The sequence below is a fragment of the Coregonus clupeaformis genome, chromosome 1, assembly GCF_020615455.1.
Source record: "Coregonus clupeaformis isolate EN_2021a chromosome 1, ASM2061545v1, whole genome shotgun sequence".
In the NCBI taxonomy this organism is placed as follows: domain Eukaryota; kingdom Metazoa; phylum Chordata; class Actinopteri; order Salmoniformes; family Salmonidae; genus Coregonus; species Coregonus clupeaformis.
The window spans coordinates 25,244,734-25,263,265 of record NC_059192.1 but is presented as its reverse complement, the minus strand read 5'-3'; the positions used below and the strand labels follow the sequence as shown (position 1 = coordinate 25,263,265).

General features: G+C 47.0%; 1 protein-coding gene across 3 annotated transcripts in view; it reads right to left on the bottom strand.

Moving 5' to 3' along the window:
- Window positions 1-1,936: 1,936 nt before the first annotated feature.
- dcakd (dephospho-CoA kinase domain containing) overlaps window positions 1,937-18,532 on the bottom strand; it is a 31,746-nt gene continuing 15,150 nt past the window's right edge. For all 3 annotated transcript variants that reach the window (XM_041874000.1, XM_041874059.1, XM_045224293.1), the window contains exons 3-5: window positions 7,437-7,640; window positions 7,063-7,150; window positions 1,937-2,775 (exon numbers count right to left, since the gene is read on the bottom strand). In XM_041874000.1, coding sequence (XP_041729934.1) covers window positions 2,490-2,775; window positions 7,063-7,150; window positions 7,437-7,640 — 578 coding nt within the window. In that variant the 3' untranslated portion in view covers window positions 1,937-2,489. The remainder of the gene's footprint in view (window positions 2,776-7,062; window positions 7,151-7,436; window positions 7,641-18,532) is intronic.

Here is an 18,532-nt window from a genome sequence, read left to right as displayed (position 1 = left end):
AAGACTTACAGAAAACGTTTGACCTGTGTCATTGCCAACAAAGGGTATATAACAAAGTATTGAGAAACTTTTGTTATTGACCAAATACTTATTTTCCACCATAATATGCAAATAAATTCATAAAAAATCCTACAATGTGATTTTCTGGATTTCTTTTCCTCATTTTGTCTGTCATAGTTGACGTGTACCTATGATGAAAATTACAGGCCTCTCTCATCTTTTTAAGTGGGAGAACATGCACAATTGGTGGCTGACTAAATACTTTTTTCCCCCACTGTATATAATATTTTGTATCTTCAAAGTGGTAGGCATGTTGTGTAAATCAAATGATACACCCCCACAAAAATTCAATTTTAATTCCAGGTTGTAAGGCAACAAAATAGGAAAAATGCCAAGGGGGGTGAATACTTTCGCAAGCCACTGTATGACCTCCGTAAGGCAATAAAAGAGTCAAAACGTCAGTACAGAGGACTATGTGCTTCCCATCTCCATGGCTGACGTGAGTAAGACATTTAAGCGTGTTAACCCTCGCAAGGCTGCATGCACAGACGGCATCCCAAGCCGCGTCCTCAGAGCATGCGCAGACCAGTTGGCTGGAGTGTTCACGGACATATTTAATCTCTCAATATCACAGTTTGTTTTCCCCACTTGCTTCAAGATGTCCGCCATCGTTCCTGTGCCCAAGAAAGCGAAGTTAACTGAATTAAATGACTATCGCCCTGTAGCACTGACTGTAATCATGAAGTGCTTTGAGAGGCTAGTTAAGGACCTCCATCTTACCTGACAACCTTGACCCACTACCATTTGCATACCGCCCCAACAGATCCACGGACGACGCAATCGCCATTGCACTGCACACCGCCCTATATCCCACTTGTGTAAGAATGCTGTTCATCGACTACAGCTCAGCCTTCAATACCATAGTGCTCTCCAAGCTCATCACTAAGATCAGGGCCCTGGGTCTGAACCCCTCCCTGTGCAACTGGGTCCTGAACTTCCTAATGGGCCAACCCCAGGTGGTGAAGGTAGGCAACAACACCTTTGCCTCACTGTTCGTCAACACGGCGGCCCCACAGGGGTGTGTGCTCAGCCTCCTCCTGTACTCCCTGTTCACCCATGAATGCGTGGCCACGCACGTCTCCAACTCAATCGTCAAGTTTGCTGATGACCCAAAAGTGGTAGGCCTGATTACCAACAATGAGGAGACAGCCTACAGGGAGGAGGTGAGTGCCTTGGCAGAGCGGTGCCTTGCTTGGTGTGCACATTACTGAGAACCTGAAATTATCCCTTCACACCAACAGTGTGGTGAAGAATGTGTAACAGCGCCTCTTCAACCCCTAAGTCCCTCACAAACTTCTACAGATGCACCATTGAGAGCATCCTGTCAGGCTGTGTCACCGCCTGGTATGGCAATTGTACCGTCAGCAACCGCAGGGCTCTAAAGAGGGTGGTGTGGTCAGCCCAATGCACCATCGGGGGCACACTGCCTGCCCTCCAAGACATCTACAGCACCCGGTGTCACAGGAAGGCCAAGAAGATCGTCAAGGACCTCAGCCACCGAGCCACGGCCTGTTCACCCCACTACCATCTAGAAGGCAAAGACAGTACAGGTGAATCAAAACTGATAAACAGCTTCTATCCCCAGGCCATCAGACTGTTAAAAAGCCACTACTAGACGGCCTCCGCCCAGTACCGTGCCATCCTCCCAGTACCCTACTCTGCCCCTCAGTCACTATCACTAGCTGGCCACCACCGGGTACTCTAACCTGCACTTTAGGGACTACTACCTAGTCATTGAACACTGGTCACTTTAATAATATTTACATACTATTTCTATATCTACTGCTGTACTACATCTGTTACAATATTTTTTTTAATTTGGGATTATTGTGTGCTTGTTGAAATTTACTGCATTGATTGATAGGAACTAGCAACATAAGAATTTCGCTGCACTCGCTATAGCACTTGCTAAAAACTGTGTACGCGACCAATAACATTTTATTTTATTTGAAAAATCCAAATCTTCGGTTGCTGACTCTCCAGGTCCATAGACCACTCACTAAGGGTAAATGTGCAAATTTGAGTGAACTCTCTCTTTAAAATGTAAAACAAATAGGCACAATGAGCTAAAAACATTCTTACATCACCAGTATTGCTTCTCAGTCCATGCTGAACAATTCCTCCAAAAATATTTTCACAAATAACTTCTTGGCTTTTAAAATGCAAACCAAGGAAACCTAAGTGTTCACGGTTTCCTGTAGCATTCAAAGAGCAACAAGGAATTTACACAAGCAAACATCTCACGTTACTAGACCACTTTCTAAGTACAAACTGCTTGCGAACTTTCAACTTAAGCCATAACACATAGCCGACCATTGGACCTCTCACCACACGTGCCGGGCCAGTGGTGAGAGTGCCACAGTCTCAATCACAATTCAACACTGCATTGCCATAGGAAGACGCCTCTCGTCAATCTCTCTCTTCATTCGTTAAGACGCCAGCAATTTGGCGGCGTAGAGAAGTAGTCCGCCCAGGCCGGCGGCGGTCGCTATGGCGATGGCCCTGGCCAGCAGGAACTCCATGGAGTCCTCCAGCTTGGTGTGCAGCCGCAGCACCTGGCGCTGGGTGTCCTCGCGGCTGCCCGAGTTTTCCACCACGTGACTGGCCAATCCCCGCTTCTCGTTTAAGGGCATCTGGGCGGCCACACGCTGCTCCGCCTGCTCCTGGGTCAGCCCGTCCCGGTTCATGAGGCGTGACAGCTGGGTGGCCGGGTCACTGGATCAGGAAAATAGAACATGTTTAACCCTTTACACTGGCAGATTTGGACAATGATAAGCACCTAAATTGGAATGCAGTGGCTGTACAGTAACATGATATACATGACATCAGAGCTCAGCATCTCCGCTCTGTATGGGTTTTGACCGACAGCCGTTCTGAACTTGAGCACTGCACGACAATAAGTTGCCCCCATCCCTCCAGCTAATTGGGCAACTTGAGCTATTTTCTGTTGTCTGGGTGAGGGAAATGCTGTAAATTAAAAAAAATTGACATTGAGGATTATAATAAATACCGCTTTGATGTCATCATAACTCTGTTCTATGCGCACCAAAATTACAATCTGCTTCTCTGAATTGCCTTGTGAAAGCCTAACACTAAGATAGTTTTTTATAATTTTGCTAGTAATGTTGGCAATAGAACAAGCTTTACAATTATGCCCACCTGACCCAGATTACGATTTATGAAGGACCGTTTTTGGATTGCGTAAACAACAGTAATTGTATAAAGGCGGGGATGCAGGACTGTGTTCCAAACAAAATAACTACAAGTGTGCTTGCTCTAGTTCCTCATTGTCATAGCTAAGAGAGCTAAAAAAAAAAGATCACCTTTATGAGTATTCTTTGAGTCATAAAGGTGCATTGAAATTACTTTGGAACTGTGCACACTTTGGAGAGGTGTGTGGCCATTTGGAAACACCAGTTAGACCTCTCACTCAAACCCTTGGAATCGTTTGGTCTTATGTTGCACCTACTCCAAATTTTCCAGAATATTACTGAATGAGTATTTTCAGATTTCGTTATCAACAAATGTGGTGAAAAGTACAGTCAATGTAAAATGTACAAAATCAACAGTGGAATGTTTGGATTCAGTCGTGTCAGGTGAACTGTTGTGTCCTCACCCTTTAGTCTACTAATTTTCCCATAATCTTCAAACTGTTCCCTTTTAATTGCTACCATTAAGATGACGCCGACAGACATGGCAGCTCTGCTGCTAGCGCCTAAGCAACTTTGCAGTATTTTTTTGTTGTTGTTATTTCTTACATTATTAGCCCAGAACGTTTTTTGTGTTATTACATACAGCCGGAAATAACTTTTGGATATCAGAGCGCCGGTAACTCACCAGCATTATGACCAGGAAAACGACTTTCCCTAATTGGATCCTTTGTTCATACCCCCCAGGGCAATTGAACTTATCCCAGAGGCTGCTCTAAGACGCCGCCGGGGGAGAAGACTTATTCGGAGTGGACTTCTAATCCGACTCAGGAGGCGGGCACACCATCCACCACTTCCGAGTATATCACTCACTAATGTTCAGTCTCTGGACAATATAGTAGATGAGCTCAGGGCGAGGATCTCTTTCCAGAGAGACATCAGGGACAGTAACATACTCTGTTTCACGGAATCATCTCCGGATATACTGTCCCCGTCCATACAGCCAGCTGGGTTCTAAGTACATTGCGCAGACAGGAATAAAGAACTCTCCGGGAAGGAGAAAGGCGGTGGTGTATGTTTCATGATTAACTACTCATGGTGTGATTGTGATAATGTACAGAAACTCAAGTCCTTTTGTTCACCCGACCTAGAATACCTCACAATCAAATGCAGAACGTATTACCTCCCAAGAGAATTCTCTTTGGTTATAGTCAGAGCCGTGTATATTCCCCCTCAAGCCGATACCACAACGGCCCTCAAGGAACTACACTGGACTTTGTGCAAACTGGAAACCACATATCCTGAGGCCGCATTTACTATAGCTGGGGATTTTAACAAAGCAAATTTAAGGAAAACGCTACCGAAGATCTATCAACACATTGACTGTAGTACTCGTGCTGGAAAAACGCTCGACCACCGCTACTCCCCCTTCCGGGATGCCTACGAGGCCCTCCCCCGCCCTCCCTTCGGTAAATCAGATCACGAATCAATTTTGATTGAGTTTCTGCCTATAGGAAGGGATGAGTAAAATTGATTTGTGATCTGATTTGCCGAAGGGAGGGCCAAATCAGATCATAAATCAATTTTGCTCATCCCTTCCTATAGGCAGAAACTCAAACAGGAAGTACCCGTGCTAAGGTCTATTCAACGCTGGTCTGACCAGTCGGAATCCATGCTTCAAGATTGTTTTGATCACGCGGACTGGGATATGTTCCGGGTAGCCTCTGAGAATAACATTGACTTATACACAGACACGGTGACTGAGTTCATCAGGAAGTGTATAGGGGATGTTGTTCCCACTGTGACTATTAAAACCTACCCAAACCAGAAACCGTGGATAGATGGCCACCGAAATTAACCATGGCAAGGTGACTGGAAATATGGTCCCGGACAAGATGCTCCCGGACAAGCTAAACACCTTCTTCGCCTGCTTTGAGGATAACACAGTGCCACCGACGCGGCCCGCTCCCAAGGACTGTGGGCTCTCGTTCTCCGTGGCCGACGTGAGCAAGACATTTAAGCATGTTAACCCTCGCAAGGCTGCCGGTCGAGACGGCATCCCTAGCCACAACCTCAGAGCATGCGCAGACCAGCTGGCTGGTGTGTTTACGGACATATTCAATCTCTCCCTATCCCAGTTTGCTGTCCCTACAAGATGGCCACCATTGTTCCTGTACCCAAGAAAGCAAAGATAACTGAACTAAATGACTATCGCCCTGTAGCACTCACTTCTGTCATCATGAAGTCCTTTGAGAGGCTAGTTAAGGATTATATCACCTCTACCTTACCTGACACCCTAGACCCACTTCAATTTGCATACTGCCCCAATAGATCCACAGACGATGCAATCACCATCGCAATTCGGCTTGGCCCCTAAGACCCTCACAATCTTTTACAGATGCCCAATTGAGAGCATCCTGTCGGACTGCATCACCACCTGGTACAGCAACTGCACCACCCACAACCGCAGGACTCTCCAGAGGTTGGTGCGGTCTGCCCAACGCATCACCGCGGGCACACTGCCTGCCCTCCAGGACACCTAGAGCACCCGATGTCACAGGAAGGCCAAAAAGATCATCAAGGACATCAACCACCTGAGCCACAGCCTGTTCACCCCGCTACCATACAGAAGGCGAAGTCAGTACAGGTGCATCAAAGCTGGGACCGAGAGACTGAAAAACAGGTTCTATCTCAAGGCCATCAGACTGTTAAATAGCCATCACTAGCCGGCTACCACCGGTTACTCAATCCTGCACCTTAGAGGCTGCTGCCCCATATACATAGACATGGAATCACTGGTCACTTTAATAATGTTTACATACTGCTTTACTCCTTTCATATGTATATCCTGTATTCTATTCTACTGTATTTTAGTCAATGCCACTCCGACATTGCTCGTCCTAATATTTATATATTTCTTAATTCCATTCTTTTACTTTTAGATTTGTGTGTATTGTTGTGAATTGTTAGATACTACTGAACTGTTGGCGCTAGGAACACAAGCATTCGGCGCATGTGACAAATAACATTTTATTTTACCCGTAATATTCCCCAGATGTTTTGAGTGTCCAGTTTTCAGTTAGTTAGGGGAACATTCTATGTATGTTAGCAAAAACCTCCTGAAAACCTATTTAGCAAGTTTTGGCATTAGTTAGGAGAATATTCCCTAAATATTAAACAGTACTTACGCAGAACGTGGTCACCGTGATCTCAGAATATTCAATATTAATGTTCTAGACACATTTCATTGGAACGCTGCAAGAACTTTCATGTATCCATGGAATATTCTTTGATGGAATATTCTCGTAACCCTCAGAAAACTGGACACAGGAATGTTGTTGCAACGTTCTCATGAAACGTGTCTAGAACATTTCATATTGAATATTCTGAGGTCATGGTGACCACGTTCTGGGTAAATTCTGTTTGACATTAAGGGAATGGTCTCTTGGAAACAGTACTTTCCCTTGTTGAACGCACCTCTGGTCTAGGTTTAGGAAACCTAAAAGGCCCGTTCACTTGATCGGCGCAAGCCGCAGAGCGCCCCGCTTGGTCAGGCACAGCGCGAGGCCAGCGTTCAATTTACCTGAACTCTGAGCGCAGCACACTGACCCCAAAGCGCCATGCTGCAATAGTTGTCATGATACTCAGTATCGCGATACTCAAAATTTCATGGGAAGGAAAGTAAACATGAAGCAGAACACATTTCTTGAGAAAAACAGTCCTAAAGGTTGGAAGCAAACAGATATTGTCACGTTTATTTTCCAAGCTAGATCACATCATATATTAGGTTGAAATCTTAAAGCAGGTTCAAACTTTTAGAAACTAAAGGTCGGAGAGCCGTAGTTGGTCTTACCAGTACACCACCACAGTGTGGTTGAGGAAGCGGGTGAGACGCCGCGTCTCAAAGAGCAGGGGCACGTCTAGCACCACGTAGCGATAACCTGGAGGGTAAAGAAGAGCAGCACTACAATAGAGCCCTCACACCAGAGCTGTGGACTGCTCCACTGAACACTATGGCTGTGACTCCTACCAATCCACCCTCTATGGAAAGTTACAATGTTAGGTATTCCATGGTTTATTCTCCATATGTCCCATTAAGAATTCCTTACACCTTTTCATATGATTATTATGACATAAGTAATTCAGTGTCTTTACAATATATGATACATTTACTGTAGATGGTAAGACCACCCAATTTTTTTTATTTTTGACACTTAGTTAGCTAACCTCGGAGGAAGAAGAAGAAGATCTGTTTGAGCATGGCCTTGTGGATCTCGGGGTGGGTGATGGAGTTAAGCAGGCGCCGCTTGTCCTCGCTGGCGAAGATGAGCTGACCCAGCTTCTGCCGGTCGATCTCCCCATTTTCCAGCAGGATCTCGGGGCCAAAGTGCTTCACGATCCGGCAGTAGGCCGGACTGTGGGGCTCCACCACTGGCAAAGACACAGGACACGGTTAGGTTAACCTGATTTAAGACATGAGTCATGTCCATTAAGGCACGCAACGGAATGTTCTCAAACATTTGCATTGGAAAACAAAAATGTGCTTTTCTTAATTGACAAGTCCTGGTAGTAACTCTCTGTTTCAGTCAGTTTTTCCCCCTCATTTGGTGCCTTAATGAATATGACAACCCTTTTCTCTGCTTTCTCCCAGTCATCCAATATAAAGAAGTCTGTGTTGTCTAGGGTTGAATATTTTCCCTGTATTTTACAAAATGTTCCATTCCAAGAATAAACAATTTTTCTCCCGGGTAACCCAGTATTTCCCGCCAAAACAGGAAGTGTCATTCTAAAGCATATAAATATGTCTGGATTTGATTAGAGCTTTTAACGGCATGAAAATTCAAGCCTGATGCTATCTGAGCCACACATTAGAAGATATTTTATGAGCCCATGCCCAAAAAAGCTCAAATGATTTTGCCGTTATCCAATACATAGCCTATGATATATAGGCTACCGCACATTATGCACGACAGAAAAACATAAAAGCCCATAGATGTAGCTATGCTCTCTTGGGTAAATGAATGAAACAAGCTCCAGTAGGCCTATCTTTTTGAGTGTAGACTATTACTGTACTGTATTACATGGACTGGAATTACGCATCTCGTTCAAACCATGCGATTCTAGTGCAGGATATGCAGCCTACAAAGTTACAATTATAGGCTAGCGAATTTGATTTAAATTGAGAAATATAATAGAGCCTACCCGGACTATTTGCACTTTTTACGCTGCTGCTACTCTGTTAATTATTTATGCATAGTCACTAACTCTACCGACATGAACATATTACCTCAACTAGCCAGTGCCCCCGCACATTGACTCTGCACCGGTACCCCACTGTATATATAGCCTCCCTACTGTTATTTTATTTGACTTCTGCTCTTTTTTTCCCCTCAACACCTTTTTGTTGTTGTTTTATTTTACTTTTTTATTAAAAAATAAATGCATTGTTGGTTAAGGGCTGTAAGTAAGCATTTCACTGTAATGTCTACACCTGTTGTATTCGGCGCATGTGGCCAATAAAATTTGATTTGATTTACGCATTTATAGGCAACCTTTCATAATAAAACCTACAGCTAAATGAAATACGTTTTGTTGTACTTACAGTGGGGGAAAAAAGTATTTAGTCAGCCACCAATTGTGCAAGTTCTCCCACTTAAAAAGATGAGAGAGGCCTGTAATTTTCATCATAGGTACACGTCAACTATGACAGACAAAATGAGAAAAGAAATTCCAGAAGAATCACATTGTAGGATTTTTTATGAATTTATTTGCAAATTATGGTGGAAAATAGGTATTTGGTCAATAACAAAAGTTTCTCAATACTTTGTTATATACCCTTTGTTGGCAATGACACAGGTCAAACGTTTTCTGTAAGTCTTCACAAGGTTTTCACACCCTGTTGCTGGTATTTTGGCCCATTCCTCCATGCAGATCTCCTCTAGAGCAGTGATGTTTTGGGGCTGTCGCTGGGCAACACGGACTTTCAACACCCTCCAAAGATTTTCTATGGGGTTGAGATCTGGAGACTGGCTAGGCCACTCGAGGACCTTGAAATGCTTCTTACGAAGCCACTCCTTCGTTGCCCGGGCGGTGTGTTTGGGATCATTGTCATGCTGAAAGACCCAGCCACGTTTCATCTTCAATGCCCTTGCTGATGGAAGGAGGTTTTCACTCAAAATCTCACGATACATGGCCCCATTCATTGTTTCCTTTACACGGATCAGTCGTCCTGGTCCCTTTGCAGAAAAACAGCCCCAAAGCATGATGTTTCCACCCCCATGCTTCACAGTAGGTATGGTGTTCTTTGGATGCAACTCAGCATTCTTTGTCCTCCAAACACGACGAGTTGAGTTTTTACCAAAAAGTTCTATTTTGGTTTCATCTGACCATATGTCATTCTCCAAATCCTCTTCTGGATCATCCAAATGCACTCTAGCAAACTTCAGACGGGCCTGGACATGTACTGGCTTAAGCAGGGGGACACGTCTGGCACTGCAGGATTTGAGTCCCTGGCGGCGTAGTGTGTTACTGATGGTAGGCTTTGTTACTTTGGTCCCAGCTCTCTGCAGGTCATTCACTAGGTCCCCCCGTGTGGTTCTGGGATTTTTGCTCACCGTTCTTGTGATCATTTTGACCCCACGGGGTGAGATCTTGCATGGAGCCCCAGATCGAGGGAGATTATCAGTGGTCTTGTATGTCTTCCATTTCCTAATAATTGCTCCCACAGTTGATTTCTTCAAACCAAACTGCTTACCTATTGCAGATTCAGTCTTCCCAGCCTGGTGCAGGTCTACAATTTTGTTTCTGGTGTCCTTTGACAGCTCTTTGGTCTTGGCCATAGTGGAGTTTGGAGTGTGACTGTTTGAGGTTGTGGACAGGTGTCTTTTATACTGATAACAAGTTCAAACAGGTGCCATTAATTCAGGTAACGAGTGGAGGACAGAGGAGCCTCTTAAAGAAGAAGTTACAGGTCTGTGAGAGCCAGAAATCTTGCTTGTTTGTAGGTGACCAAATACTTATTTCCCACCATAATTTGCAAATAAATTCATTAAAAATCCTACAATGTGATTTCCTGGATTTTTATTTCTCAATTTGTCTGTCATAGTTGACGTGTACCTATGATGAAAATTACAGGCCTCTCTCATCTTTTTAAGTGGGAGAACTTGCACAATTGGTGGCTGACTAAATACTTTTTTCCCCACTGTATCTTCATAATTGTAATGACATGCTTGAATAATATAGGACTGGAATAAGATGCAGACGGCTTTCACGAAGATTGAATGATTATGGTCTGAATAAATAGGCCTAACTTCTATAGCCTACCACCATCGCGTGTGTTCTCTCTTCTTTCAAACTCCCCGTGAGTTCTATTGGCTGCCGTATTTAACATTCAGCAAACAAGACCTTGCATCCCTCTAATAGTCTATTAGTATACGAAATGCAAAATAAAATAAAATGTCCAGCAAGCTATTCTAGTCTAGCTTTTCCTGGGACTCCAAGAGCTAACGCACTTAGCACAGAGGTCAATTCAACGTCTATTCCACGTTGGTTCAATGTAATGGCATTGAAATGACGTGGAAAAAACGTTGGTTCAACCAGTGTGTGCCCAGTGGGAAGGAGCGTTTTTTAAGGAGAGACGCCAGCAGAGCGCAGGTGTGTATTGCGCAAGAGACAGAGGATATAAGTTAGAAGCTTACGCATAACCCATCATTCATTAGCTAAATATAAGTCTAATTTATTACCTGAAAGAGGTAGGCTAGGAACAAAAATATAAAAACAACATGTACAGTGAGGGAAAAAAGTATTTGATCCCCTGCTGATTTTGTACGTTTGCCCACTGACAAAGAAATGATCAGTCTATAATTTTCATGGTAGGTTTATTTTAACAGTGAGAGACAGAATAACAACAAAAAAATCCAGAAAGACGCATGTCAAAAATGTTATAAATTGATTTGCATTTTAATGAGGGAAATAAGTATTTGACCCCTCTGCAAAACATGACCTAGTACTTGGTGGCAAAACCCTTGTTGGCAATCACAGAGGTCAGACGTTTCTTGTAGTTGGCCACCAGGTTTGCACACATCTCAGGAGGGATTTTGTCCCACTCCTCTTTGCAGATCTTCTCCAAGTCATTAAGGTTTCGAAGCTGACGTTTGGCAACTCGAACCTTTAGCTCCCTCCACAGATTTTCTATGGGATTAAGGTCTGGAGACTGGCTAGGCCACTCCAGGACCTTAATGTGCTTCTTCTTGAGCCACTCCTTTGTTGCCTTGGCCGTGTGTTTTGGGTCATTGTCATGCTGGAATACCCATCCACAACCCATTTTCAATGCCCTGGGAAGGAGGTTCTCACCTAAGATTTGACGGTACATGGCCCCGTCCATCGTCCCTTTGATGGGGTGAAGTTGTCCTGTCCCCTTAGCAGAAAAACACCCCCAAAGCATAATGTTTCCACCTCCATGTGTGACGGTGGGGATGGTGTCCTTGGGGTCATAGGCAGCATTCCTCCTCCTCCAAACATGGCGAGTTGAGTTGATGCCAAGAGCTCGATTTTGGTCTCATCTGACCACAACCCTTTCACCCAGTTCTCCTCTGAATCATTCAATGTTCATTGGTAAACTTCAGACGGGCATGTATATGTGCTTTCTTGAGCAGGGGGACCTTGCGGGCGCTGCAGGATATCAGTCCTTCACAGCGTAGTGTGTTACCAATTGTTTTCTTGGTGACTATGGTCCCAGCTGCTTTGAGATCATTGACAAGATCCTCCCGTGTAGTTCTGGGCTGATTCCTCACCGTTCTCATGATCATTGCAACTCCACGAGGTGAAATCTTGCATGGAGCCCCAGGCCGAGGGAGATTGACAGTTATTTTGTGTTTCTTCCATTTGCGAATAATCGCACCAACTGTTGTCACCTTCTCACCAAGCTGCTTGGCGATGGTCTTGTAGCCCATTCCAGCCTTGTGTAGGTCTACAATCTTTCCCTGACATCCTTGGAGAGCTCTTTGGTCTTGGCCATGGTGGAGAGTTTGGAATCTGATTGATTGATTGCTTCTGTGGACAGGTTTCTTTTATACAGGTAACAAACTGAGATTAGCAGCACTCCCTTTAAGAGTGTGCTCCTAATCTCAGCTCGTTACCTGTATAAAAAGACACCTGGGAGCCAGAAATCTTTCTGATTGAGAGGGTGTCAAATACTTATTTCCCTCATTAAAATGCAAATCAATTTATAAAATTTTTGACATGCGTTTTTCTGGATTTTTTTGTTGTTATTCTGTCTCTCACTGTTCAAATAAACCTACCATTAAAATTATAGACTGATCATTTCTTTGTCAGTGGGCAAACATACAAAATCAGCAGGGGATCAAATACTTTTTTCCCTCACTGTATAGTGTTGGTCCCATGTTTCATGAGTTGAAATAAAAGATCCCAGAAATGTTCCATACGCACAAAAAGCGTATTTCTCTCAAATTTTGTGCACAAATTTGTTTACATACCTGTTAGTGAGAATTTTCCCTCTGCCAAGATAATCCATCCACCTGACAGGTGTTGCATATCAAGAAGCTGATGAAACAGCATGATCATTACACAGGTGCACCTTGTGCTGGGGACAATAAATGGCCACAAAATGTGCAGTTTTGTCACACAACACAATGCCACAGATTGCAATTGGAATGCTAACTGCAGGAATGTCCACCAGTGCTATTGCCAGAGAATGTAACATTAATTTCTCTACCCTAAGCCGCCTCCAACGTCTTTTTAGAGAATTTGGCAGTACGTCCAACTGGCCTCACAACCGCACACCACATGTATGGCTTTGTGTGGGCGAGCGGTTTGCTGATGTCAACGTTATGAACAGAGTGCCCCATGGTGGCGGTGGGGTTATGGTATGGGCAGGGATAAGCCACGGACAACAAACACAATTGCATTTTATCGATGGCAATCTGTGACCAACAGATACATATCTGTATTCCCAGTCATGTGAAATCCATAGATTAGGGCCTAATTATTATTTTTTCAATTGACTGATATCCTCTTATGAACTGTAACTCAGTAAAATCTTTGAAATTGTTGCATATTGCGTTTACATTTTTGTTCAGTGTGTATACAGTGCCTTCGGAAAGTATTCAGACCCCTTGACTTTGTCCACATTTTGTTACGTTCAGCCTTATTCTACAATGGATTGGCGTTGTACTTAAGGTTATTGTCCTTCTTAAAGGTTAATTTATTTCCCAGTGTCTAGTGGAAAGCAGACGGAACTAGTTCTATATCGTGGAGCCTCTGTGGTTTACCCTCTGCCCTACGGCAGCAGCAGCCTGAGACAAAATTATGCACACACCTACAGCCAATAGGAGTACAGGTGTCCCTATAAGAGGGGATGCCTCCCCTCAATCAGCCTCCCTTTTTCTTCAGCGACTGGATGACTAGACTGAAGAGCCAAGAAGAGACGAAGCACGAAGACTCAGGACGAAAACGCCGTTGATATTCCAGTCATCAACGTCGTCTAAATGAGCACACCAGGAGATTTTCCACCCCCAAAAGCTCTTTTCAGAGCTCAGTGCAGATGCACTTCCATGGCGGCCCGTGACCACCACGACCTATGTTTCGTGTGTTTGGGATCCCAGCATGCCAAGGAAGGCGTCTGCAGTCCCCCGAATTGCGCCTCCTGCGCCCTCCTTTCTTTAAAGGAGAGGAAGCAGCGTTGGGCGTTTTCAGGGAGGACATCCCCCTTGAGGATGTGCTGTCGATACTAGCCTCTGCTTCAGAGGCGTCGTCCGACGGCGCAGACTCGGGGAAGATAGGGACTTTGAGGAAGGGTCTGGCATTCCAATGGAACAGTCGGACCCCGTCCCTCATACTTTCAAGCCCCCTTTCCTTTGGAGAGCGAGAGGGCTTGTAGTCCCTATAGCGAAGGGGGATACGAGCTCTGAGAGATCAGAAGCTCTCTCTTTCGCTGCAGCCTCTCTGAGATCGGACTTTCCGGGTCTCATTGAGAGAGCTGCTCAACGGCTGGTAATAAGGCTGCCCCCTCTTCCCTCCACACCGGAGGTTGATATGATGGAGGGCGGTCCTTATTCCAGGCCAAGGAAGGCGGCAGAGCCAGTGGCTCCTGCCATGCCTTCTTTGGCTAGGTACGTTGAGGGCTCGTGGGAGGCACCTTTAGCGGCGCGTTCGCCTGTAAAAGCGTATCTCCCATTCACGAGAGTGGAAGGAAGGTTTCAGGGTCAGGGAATCCCCAGATTAGAGAGCGCCATGGCGGCGTATCTCGTACCGGGTTCGAGCCCTTGGCCCTCTTCCAAGAAGGCCACGTTGCCATCCCAGAATGACCGACTCAAAGCACAGCTGTTAGAGAAGTATTTTGGGTTGGGAGCCCAAGCTGTAGCAGCAGCTAACAACATTGCCCTCTTGGCGGCCTCTCTGTCCCGTTTAACCACGGGTAAGACAGAGATGGCACCGGAGGAGGTGGAGGAGGCGTCCAGAATTTCTGGCGCCATACTCCACCTGACACAGGCGTCCGCAGTCTGCGCGGGAGATCCATGGCCACTTCGGTGGTCGGGGAACGACACCTCTGGTTGTCATTGACATCCATGAAAGAGGCAGACAGGACGTCTCTCTTGAACGCCCCCCTCTCTGACGACGGCCTCTTTGGGGTCGCAGTCAAAGAGGCAACGGAGCGTTTCTCTAAGTTAGAGGAGGAGAAGAAGCAGTTGGCCAAGCACCTGCCGTTGGCAGGACGACTCGGCCCCCTCCTCCCCAAAGGCCATCTACCTCCGCCCCTCTAAGTAGACCGGGGTCTACGACGAGGCGGCGTAATCAGCGTCATCCGGCGGCCACGAGCAGCAAGGGAACGGGCCCGGCCCTCCCAGCAGCTACGGTAGCCCCACTACAGCCGGCGAGGGAGGTGACGAGGACGCCGACCTGGCCCTCCAAGGGAGGCAAGAGGAGGCGTACGTGACGGGACGCGGGGGAGAGGATGGAGGACGCATCGATGGTGTCGAACGTGCCCACTGTTCCCCCCCACCCTTCGGTTGAAGGGATGGGTGTTGATGTTAATGCCTTTGTTGATGTGTTTAATAAAGAGTTGGCTCCACCTGACTTTGTCAAAAAAGAGCCTCTTTTCCATAATACGTCCGAGAGCGTTCAAATCTCACCCTCTCTTCCTTACCACTCTAAGAGCCGTTCAGCCCACCGAGGGTGCGTTGCTGAACAGGCACTAAGAGTAGGTATCCAGAAGACCTCAATCAGGTCGTCACATCACACTTCACGTATAAGAAGTGCTTTACATAGAAGGCAGCAGTCCCGATCAGATTCGTGAAATGAGGACGCAGCCGCTATTTGGGGATGGCGCACTAGCACAGACTAAGGTCTCCACTAGTACGAGCCAGACCCATGCTGCGTTCACGGAGGGCCCGATGACCGCGGTCACCAAGGTGCCCAGAGTATCGGCGCCCCCAGGCATTGTAACACAGCAGCTATCTGGGGACGGCGCATTATCGCAGACCAAGGTCTCGGTTAATGCGATTCAGACCCATGCTACGTTCACGGAGGGCAGGATTACTAGCGTTATGGGTATAACCAAAGTATCAGCTCCCCTGACAGAACGAGCCAGTACTCACCACACTGAGCGTGAATCAACCCACCAGGGGTGCAGTGTTGAACACACACAGAAGGTGAAAGTCAAGAAGGTATCAAGGCGCCGCCTTGTTTTACCTCATAGAGACCTCATACTACAGACTTCTAGGAGTACTGTATTGAAGGGCTCTGATAGCGAATTGCAGTCACCTAAGATGACGCAATCGCTTGCTGGGGATGGTGCCCTGCCGCAGGCTGTGGCCTCGGTCAGCGCAATTCAGACCCGCGATGCGTTCAAGGAGGGCAGGAATACGACGGTTACGGGTTTAACCGACGTCCCTACTCCTCTTTCTTTCTCAGAACGCATCGATAGTTCCTCTCCCTTTCACGGGAGGCCCACATTGGGCTGTTCCACCACTTCAATGTTGGGGAACAGTGGCGGTAAGGGCCATAGAGGAATACAGGTCCTTCCTACTGGATGCACAGGAAGTTTCTGCGGTTCGCCTTTCAAGGGGTGGCGTACGAATACACGAGGATTTGGGTACGCCCTGGCACCTCGCACATTTTCCAAGTGTGTGGAGGCGGCATTGGAACCGTTGCGTCGTCAGGGAATACGGCTACTAGCCTACCTGGACGACCTACTGGTTCTCGACCCGTCAGCAGAGCTGGCGATCACTCACACAACACAGACAGTGATGCATCTCACAAGTCTGGGGTTTGCTGTGAATTGGAAAAAGAGCGCGCCCTGGCCCACTCATCAGATTGTCTACCTGGGGATACAGCTAGACACTGTGAGGATGAGGGCCCGAATCTCGGACCCCCAAAGTGTAGCCTTGTTGCTAGCCCTAAGGAAGTGTCGTCCGAATCACACGGTGACGGCGCTGTCGATCATGTCACTTTTGGGTCTCATGTCATCAGCCCACTCTGTGGTTCCGCTGGGACTCCTGCATATGCGCAGGATGCAGCGATGGTTCGCCCAACTAAGACTAGACCCATTGCGTCAACGTCATCGGTTGGTGGTGGTTCCCCTCTCGCTCAGTGCAGACCTAAACTATTGGAGAAACTCGCGCGTTCTCACGCACGGAGTCCCGATAGGAAAGGTGTCCTCTCACATCCCAGTATTCACGGATGCGTCCCTGACAGGATGGGGAGGGACATGTCAGACACAAGCGATAGGAGGTGTGTGGCCTCAATCAGGTCGTCACATCAACCTCCTGGAGTTGGAAACGGTTCGACTGGTTCTGACCCACTTCGCGTCTACCCTTCGGGGTCGCGATGTGCTGGTCTGGTCAGACAACCGGACCACAGTAGCCCACATAAATCGCCAGGGAGGAGTCAGGTCTCCTGCTCTCCATCAGGCGGCAGAGGAATTGTGGCTGTGGGCTCACGAGCACCTTCGCTCATTGAGAGCCGCACACATTCCGGGCTACTTGAACGTAGGAGCAGACCTCATGTCAAGAGGGGGTCCTCGAGACGACGAGTGGTGTCTGCATCCAGACATTGTTCTCCAGATTTGGGAACAATTCGGGAGAGCCGAGGTGGACCTATTCGCGTCACGCGTGAACGCGCAATGTCCTCTGTGGTTCTCTCTGAGGGAACAGGACGAACCGCCACTGGGAAGGGACGCCTTTGCGCACCAACCGTGGCCGAGAGTTCTCCTGTATGCATTCCCTCCGCTGTCCTGCATTCTCCCACTGCTAGCCAGGGTGAGGTCAGGGGGGCTGTCAGTGATACTGATAGGGCTCCTTGGTTTGCGGAGATGAGTCAGATGTTGATTGCGCCACCTTGGCCAATTCCACATCGACGGGACGCGTTCTCAGGCGGCTGGCACGATAGGGAAATTGCCAATAATCGGCCAACCACTGAAGGCCTGGCTGCTGAGAGGGACAGGCTAGAGCGCCGTGGGTTATCTGATGCAGTGATCAGGACCATACAGGGTTCACGTGCCAGTTCCACTTCTAAGATGTATGCCAGTAGATGGAACGTGTTTTCACGATGGTGTGTCACACAAGGTGTAGACCCCATGAGCTGTTAGGTGGAGAGTATTCTCTCTTTTCTACAGCTCATGTTTGATAAGCAAAAATCGCCTGCCACGATTAGAGTGTTTGCAGCAGCGATTTCAGCTTGTCATGAGGGTTTTGGCAGAGACAATGTCTTTAGCCACCCTCTAGTGAAACGCTTCCTATTAGGAACGCGGCGACTTAGGCCAACACCTAGAGTCACGCTTCCTCAGTGGGATTTGGCTTTGGTACTCGAGCGCTATGTAAGTCGCCGTTCGAGCCATTGAATCAAATACCCCTCAAGATGCTGTCTATAAAGACAGCACTGTTGCTCGCTTTGACTACAGCTAAGCGGGTCAGTGATTTGTGTGCTCTTTCGACGAGACCTGACTGCTTGGCCATCAATGGTGACCTGAGCAGAGCAGTGTTACGTCCTAACCCGGTATTTGTGCCGAAGGTTATTAAGAGTTCATATAGGTCACAGACCGTGGAGCTGTGGGCTTTTTCTCCTCCTCCTCATAGAGAGAGGAGTGAGGAAAAGCTCCATCGCCTGTGCCCGGTACGCGCTTTGGCGTGTTACGTCGAGCGCACAGCAGCGATTAGGTCATCGCCTCAGTTGTTTGTGTGTCACGGTGCGGCTGCACTAGGTAGACCACTTTCAAAACAGAGGTTGTCTCATTGGCTTTGTGAAGGCATTGAGACAGCTTATGAGGCAGCGGGGCGGCAATTGCCTCAGGGTATCAGAGCTCACTC